The 7,691-nt window shown below is 35.2% G+C and overlaps 1 protein-coding gene across 1 annotated transcript in view; it reads left to right on the top strand.

Annotated features, from left to right (window-relative positions):
* LOC115069590 (protocadherin Fat 3-like) overlaps positions 1 to 7,691 on the top strand; it is a 122,484-nt gene that overhangs the window by 85,445 nt on the left and 29,348 nt on the right. Inside the window, exons 18-19 of the mRNA XM_029561546.1 lie at positions 2,601 to 2,742; positions 2,927 to 3,180. Of these exons, the coding sequence (XP_029417406.1) occupies positions 2,601 to 2,742; positions 2,927 to 3,180 (396 nt within the window). The remainder of the gene's footprint in view (positions 1 to 2,600; positions 2,743 to 2,926; positions 3,181 to 7,691) is intronic.

Raw genomic sequence — 7,691 nt, 5'->3', positions numbered from 1 at the left:
TTATTACTAGTCACAGTCGGTTACTTTCTGAGCTCCTTGGCATCTAAGCATCTGTTTTATTTTTTGTGAGTGCTACTCTGTTCTATATAAGTATTAAAATATAATGCCCATATTAGCATTTCATGTTTTTAGAAAGTTGGGTGAGCATTGCTTTGTACATCTAATATTTCTTTTTTACTAAAATTGATACTAAAGAATTGTTCTAGATATTCCCAAATTTATTTTATTTTTATTTAAAAACTTGATGTACCTTCTACATATAAAGAAAGTATATTCAACTCCTAAAACCAAAAAGAAAATGAGACATATTATTAAATTACAATTTGCAAATTGAGACTAATATTTTATCAATTGGGAAACAAGAAAATAGAAATAATGTACTTTTTTACTAACTACCTTGGGTATAGCTGTAACAGTACAGAGATAGATAACTATTTTCTATATTACTCAAAGATAACTGCAACTCAATTTATTTCTCTTTAATTAGAAACAGGTTTGAAAGAACGTCCCAGATACATTGTATAAGTTTGCATATGTTCATTTTTAGCTATTGAAATGTAGTTAATGAAGACATGTAATAAAATTTTAGGGTATGTTCATTCCAGAATTATAACAATTCTAATTTTTGAGGTGTATAAACAGCTACAACCATAGCTTTTCCTTTCTTGTATAGTTTGTATTGGTCAAATTTCCATGAAGCATAATAGTTATAGTTCTAATGTTTTAATTGTGAACATTTAGTGACATGAATATGTTATATTATAATGTAACTGGAGATCCAGTTATGAAAATGATGATCTCTTGCCAAAACTAATTCTGGCAAGCAAGATTGGAATGATATACTAAATTCCAAGTCATAGAAACAGCACCTCAAAATAAGAAACTGATGATTCAAGGTTGGCAGGGTCTCCTTGTGCTTAATTTCAGACCTAACTTGAAAGCTGGTCATAACATTGCTTAAGAAGAATTCCTTCTTCCAGTCTGTTCCCAGAGTTCCAAAATGTAATGGAGATATCCAAACTATTGTGGAAAATTACAGTTTGGGAAAATTAGTTCAAGAGATGAACTTGGAAGTCACCAATAAGCATGAGCCATAAATGATAATAGAAGCAGTTGTGAAAGACTTTGGACAATTTCTTTCTGAGAAATATTTGCCTGACCCATTTTTTTCTTTTAAAAAAAATTTTAACACTTGTTAATGTTCATTAAAGACATGGATTATTTAAAAATGTAACCACGACTTTACCAAATTCATGAGAACAACTCAATTTTGATTCGTTTCTTCTTTTAGCTTGCATAACCTTGTTGTGAGTTTGTAAGTTCAGCTCACACAGTCCTTACAGCTTGATAATATTCTAAAAGCTCCCTAATAAATACAGTAAAGGTCCTAAGCACTAGTTTATGGTTTCTAATCATAAGGCACTTGAAATTTAAGTAGCACAATTTTCTGGACATATTTGTAAAAGAGCTACTGCAGATTTGAATGAGTAGCATTAGAAGTTGACTATATCTGTTTTATTTTGCAAATTATTAAATTTAGGAAAAAGAAAACAGTGAATGAATATTTGAGTAGTGAAATGAAGTTTCTGAGGACAAACAATGGGAAAACTGTAGAGGTGATGGACACTGCCTACATCTGGCTTTGATTATTTAAATGATTTTCATTGTTCTGTAGCCATAGAATCTGACTCACTGGAAATTGATGTATGGCTGCCACCCTGTGCATGTGTGCATGTGTGTGGTGTCTGTGTATGTGTGTGTTTATGCATGTTTGATGTATTTCTAAAATTTGCATAAAACTATTTGCAGTGTAATTTAACAATCTCACTTTCCAAAACAAGAAATCTGCATAAATCACCTGATCTAGATAATAGAGATATTTCCCTAGATGCCTTTCAGTTCACTTCTTGTTAGGTGAGTGCACACTCATTACAGGGAAGAAATATGTTCCTGGTAAGATTTCAAGAGTAACATAAAATTAAGCAACACCATAGTTGCACAAAGTCCCAGATACAAATTAGAATATTTCAGTGTGCCTGAATATTCATATGATGACCTCTCCCAAATGGACACAGTTTTTCTGATACTTTGTTATATATTAAGGGAAAATATCAGCAAATAAGGTATATAATAGTAAAGGAGAAGAAAGTTTTTCATTTAACAATAAATGCTGCCTACACCTTACTATAGTTATTATTATTTAATTTGCAATGTTTTTTGTTTGTGCCTTTCAATGCCTTTTCCTTATCTGGTTTTGCCACAGGACTGTTCTTCAAATATATCTGCATGTATTTCTCCTTTCTACTAAGTGGAAACAAAGATATCGACAGAAAATGGAAAAAAAAATTGGATTGCGTGCTAGGCAATGCTCTTATTATCCTAGAGAAAGCCAGATGCTTATATTTGGTTTGTGTCACTGTGGCAAAATATTTGACATAAAAACCTAAATGAAGGAATGATTTATTTTGGCTTACAGTTTTAGAGATTTTAATTCATAGCAATTGACTGTGGATTCCAGGCCTGTGATATGTGTAATAAAATTAGGAAAATATTTAAATATCTATTGTAGCCTAACCTACAACAATAATCCTTCATTGCAGAATGTGAATGATGAGCCTCCTGTATGCAAACCACCACATCTGGAAACTGAGATTTATTCCACTCTTAGAGGCCCTTTCATTTACCTCAACTGTTCAGACAAAGATTCTCCACAGGAGCATCTAAGCTATTCAATTGTAGGAGGTAAGACATGTGAATTCAAATTGGTCACTGCTTCCAAGATATTTTATAATATTTTCATGTGGAATATTTTATAACTATTGGTAACATATCACGCAATATATTTTTAAATTAAAATTTAAGCAAGATGATGGAAATAACAATTCATAATGTGGTTTCAAATGTTTTATTACCTCATCATTCATAGGAAATACAAACAATCAATTCACACTTTGGAGACTAGGTGTTGAGCCTCCATTTCTGGCCACCAGGCAGAATTTCCAGTATGATCTATTTCAAGGAATTCAAGACCCGGTGACTTTCCAGTTACTTATTGAAGTCACTGATGAATTAGGTGGGAATACAGCTAGTCAGCTGACAGCCACTACTACAGTCATAATTCATATGCTTCCCTGGACCACAACACAGCCGACTTCTTCCAGAGAAACAGCTACAACTACAGTAAGTACAAGTGATGAACTGCAATTTTGAAGTAGATTGAATTAGTCTTAATCTTAGAAAGTTCTTGGGAACTCTCACAGGAGTAATCTTATTGTTTTGGCAGTGAAAGACATAAATGAAACAGTTAATTTAATACAGTTAAATTCCCACTTCAAAATAAGAATGCATTATCATAACTGCTAGCCATTAGTTTTGAAGCAAGATAAATATATAGAAGTTAATCATTTTGTGATCTTTTCCTATTTAGAATTCTTAATTCTGTTGAGTCTTATCTATTGTGCCTTTATTTATTTAGATTAGTACTTGGGCTTGTCAAGGTTATACACACACCTTTAATTCTAGCACTAAGAATGCATGGGGCAAGTGGTTCTCTGTGAATTGGAGGTCAATCCGGTTTATATGAAGAGTTACAGGCAAGCCAGGGCTACATAGTGAGACCCTGGCTTAAAAGAATAAATACTTAGGAATAATGTGTCATGGGAAAAGCATCATTTTCAGTGTTAAGAAGGTATTTAACAACTTTTTTTCCTGTAATGTATCAGACTCATGGGAAGAAAGGATGTGTATTTTGTTTAGATTAGATTAAGCTACTATAACAAAAGTACAGACTTAGTGGCTGAAATAGTCAACATTTATTGCTCAATAGTTCTGGAAGTTGGAAAGTCCAAAGTCAGTGCAATAGCTGAGTCAGTGTTGGGTAAAAGCTCTTGTTTCCAGGTTCAAGATTCCATCTTACCACTGTATCTTCAAATAGAAGAAAGAGGACTAGAGAGCTTTTCAACATTTTGTGAGTACACTAATGCCAGTCATGGGGGCACCACACTCAAGACCTAAACACCATACAAGACCCCATCTCCTAACATTGTTACATTGATAGGATTTTTTTTTGTTGTTCTTTTTGAGACAGGGTCTCCCTGTAGCCCCAGCTGTCCTGGAACTCACTATGTAGATCAGGTTAGCCTTGAACTCACAGAGATCCCCTGCCTCTGCCTCCCAAGTGCGGGGATTAAAGGCATGTGCCACCACACCCGGCCATTGATAGGATTTTTAACACGTGAATTATGAGGGAACACACACATCTAGTACTTAACACAGTGATGGTACAGATGTTACTTAGATTTGAGGTTGAAAGTAAGGTAAATTTACTGTGGGAGGAAAATAATTGTGTAGTTTTTCATGAAAAGACAGCAATATTTTTCATGAAAAGAGAAGAAAACCTTCTCAGGGATAGGCATAGGATATCCTGGAAAGAATATGACATATCCTGGGGAAACTTGGGAAGGTGATGATGCTACAGGATATGTTCCTTTCAAGACCAAAGAGGGTTGAGGATGTAGCTTAGTGATGAAGAGAAAGATAATGCATTAGGTACGTAAAATACTAGAACATGAGTTTTTTTTTTTTTTTTTTTTTTAATGCAGAGCTGAGGACATGGGTTGTGAAGAAACAAACTGAAATTGTAATCATTTTTCAGCAGAAAAGAGAAACTAATTTGCAAATAAAGAGAATGTGTTAGTGTGGTAGAATTGGTTTATGTGAACCTTAGACAAGTTAAAAGAGTCAAGCCATTATTTATACCCTCTCCTTCACTAAAATGACTTTCATGTTCTCCATGTAGTTGTGCTAACCCAAAGACATGCTCATAACAAACCAGTTATTTGTTGAAAAAGTTACAGAGGATCTAGACCATTTCTTGACTTCATAGGCAGGAAGTTTCATGCTAGCTATAGAAAACCATTAAAATACAGATTTGAATGTTCTTGATCTAAAGAAATTAAATTTAATCAAGGTAGAATAGTACTGTTAATTCTCCCAAGAATTTAAAAGAGCGAACTAAAATTTTCTTTGTGAGAAATTAATAATACAATAGTTTTCCAATTATTTATAACACAATTTTAAACCAGCAGATATGTCAAATGATTGAATGCAGTCATGCACATAAGAAGAGACTTCAGTTGAAAGATGTCTTAGTCACTTTTCTGTTGATGTGATAGAAACACTGACCAAAGCAACTTATAAAATGAAGAGTTTATTTGAGCTTATGGTTCCAAGTGGAAAGAGTCCATCATGGTGGGGAGGGATGGCAGCAGAGGTAGCCTGAGAAGAAAGAGAAGCTGAGCTCTAATATCTTCAAGCAGGCACAGGAAACAAGAGAGAAACTCAAGATCCAGCAAGTCTTAACTTTCTTTTTAAAAATTATTTATTTAATAACTACATGATTAGAAGAAGGATTTCATTACAACATTAATACATTTAATAACAATTTCAAGAGCAAAGATGCATCTCTTTTGGAATTGGCTGTAAATTTTGAGGTTCACAGATGAATTAATACAGTTACAAAATATCAAACTCAGTATAAATCCTACAAGACATAAGATTGAAAGAGGTTTTAACCTTTAAAAAAGTTCTCCATTTCATTTTAAAATATACTGTTTCATACAGAAAACCTCATTTTTAATGCTACTAACATTTAGATGTTTGCACATGTTTCTAATCTCTATGTATCTGATTATCACTAGTCACAGCCAGTTACTTTCTGAGATCCACCTGAACATGGATATAAAATCATCAGGTAGATTCAATGTTAATGTGTTTCACCTATACTAATTAACGTGGAGCAAATGTTTATGCTTCTTCCTCAAATATAACTCATTTTAAAAAATTTGTGGGTTTTTTTTTTTTTTGTATTTCATACAGAACATCCCAAACAATCTTATTCCTCTATATACCCACATCCTAAATGGCACCCTCCCACCGCCCCCCGACCCACTGGAGTCCATATACTCTGTAATCCCTGTTACTGGCCACTGTGTTGTCGGTGCCCCCAGCTGTTCCCCAGTTCTTGCCCATCTGCTTAATCTAGTCAGCCTATCTAGAGTTCCTTGTTTAAGGAAGATCATCTCTTCCTCCTATAGCAGCAATCAGTTGCCAACATTCCTTTAGACAAGATTGGGGTCTGCTGTTCATTTTCCCATTTCTATCCTGGATTACTCTCTGGGAGTCTCTTGGGCCACCCTGGCCAACAACTCAAAGGAAGGTATCTCCTTTCTGGCATTGTTTCCTGTTATGTAGCCTTTAGCTATCTATACACATGGACTCTTGAAAAATTATATTGACCTCTTTAATCTTTGGTTACACTTTCCTTTGGGGTGTTTAAGACCATAGAATTGGCCCAGATAAACCAATTTATTTTTACTCTTAAGGTCATTTGAGGATCTGTTCCTCAGGGGTCACATGGGCTTGGGAGAAGCCCCTGACTCCTTTCTTTTACCAGTTCCATCTATGTGCCGATAAGTCAAAGGTCCTGCTAAACTGTGGCTGGCTTCACTTGGAACCATAGAAGAAATGTTTCCTCTGTTGATCCTCCTTTTTGTAGACTGGGCACTGGTTGAAGTCCATTTGATGTGGTCTCCATGGCCTCCTTGATCAAGAGGACAGGTGAATTGCCAGTTACAGGACATTTTGAGAGATGCTTATAGTCCCTCGGAGCTTAGTTGACCTAGGAGGGCAAGGAGCAAAAACTGCCCTTTATGTCCCTCTGACCAAATTAGTATAGGCCTCAAAGTATGGCTGTCAGACATCCAAGAAGGTTAGTTCCACCAGTCTGGTAATTTTAATTACCATGCGCTATGTAGGTAAAGATTGGGCAAACACGAAACATTCTCAGATCATGTATTATATTCCTTGAGCTAGCTGTTATGTGTAATTTGTCAGTAAGTTGTTGGACTAATATGGTTCCCTTTGGTTTTTAAAAACTAACTAGGCATTATTTATATCTTGCATTGTCTAACACTTCTACCATGGTTTCCCCACTTAAAGTGCCCTTGATTTTTCCCATTTTTCCCTTAATACCCTTCTTCTGTGGTCCCACCTGTCTTGAGCTCCTTCTTTCTCTTTATCCCCACCATTCCTTGTATAACCCTCCCTACCCCTCCCCTTAAAATAACCCCATTTTTATCCATATTTCCCTTATCAATGCCTGTTTCCTACTGTTTTTCTCTTTCAGATTTTTTCTTTTCCTTTACCTCCCTGGTTCCTTTTCATTATCCTGGTTCCTGTAGTGATGTCTGAGTACATACTCACTTACAAGGATTTGGTGCTTGGATCCACATATGAGGGAAAACATACGTCGTTTTTGTTTTGTTTTGTTTTGTTTCTGAGTCTGTGTTACTTCACTTAGTGTAACAGATTCTAGTTCCAACCATTTACCTGAAAATTTCATGATTTCATCTTTCTTTACTACTGAGTAAAACTCCATCATATAAATGAACCACATTTTCATTTTCTATTCGTCAGTTGAGGGATGCTTAGGTTGCTTCCATCTCTTAGCTATTGTGAAAAAAGCAGCAACAAACATGGATGTACACGTGTCAATGCAATAGGACGAGTTCTTTGGGTGTATGCCAAGGAGTGGTATAACTGGGTCAAATGTTAGGTTCACTTGTAGTTTTTTAAGAGTTCTCCACACTGCTTTCCATAGGGGTTGAACAAGTTTGCAGCCCCACCAGCAG

Source organism: Nannospalax galili, unplaced genomic scaffold, assembly GCF_000622305.1.
Source record: "Nannospalax galili isolate Female #2095 unplaced genomic scaffold, S.galili_v1.0 scaffold973, whole genome shotgun sequence".
In the NCBI taxonomy this organism is placed as follows: domain Eukaryota; kingdom Metazoa; phylum Chordata; class Mammalia; order Rodentia; family Spalacidae; genus Nannospalax; species Nannospalax galili.
This window is presented reverse-complemented; position numbering and strand designations above follow the sequence as displayed.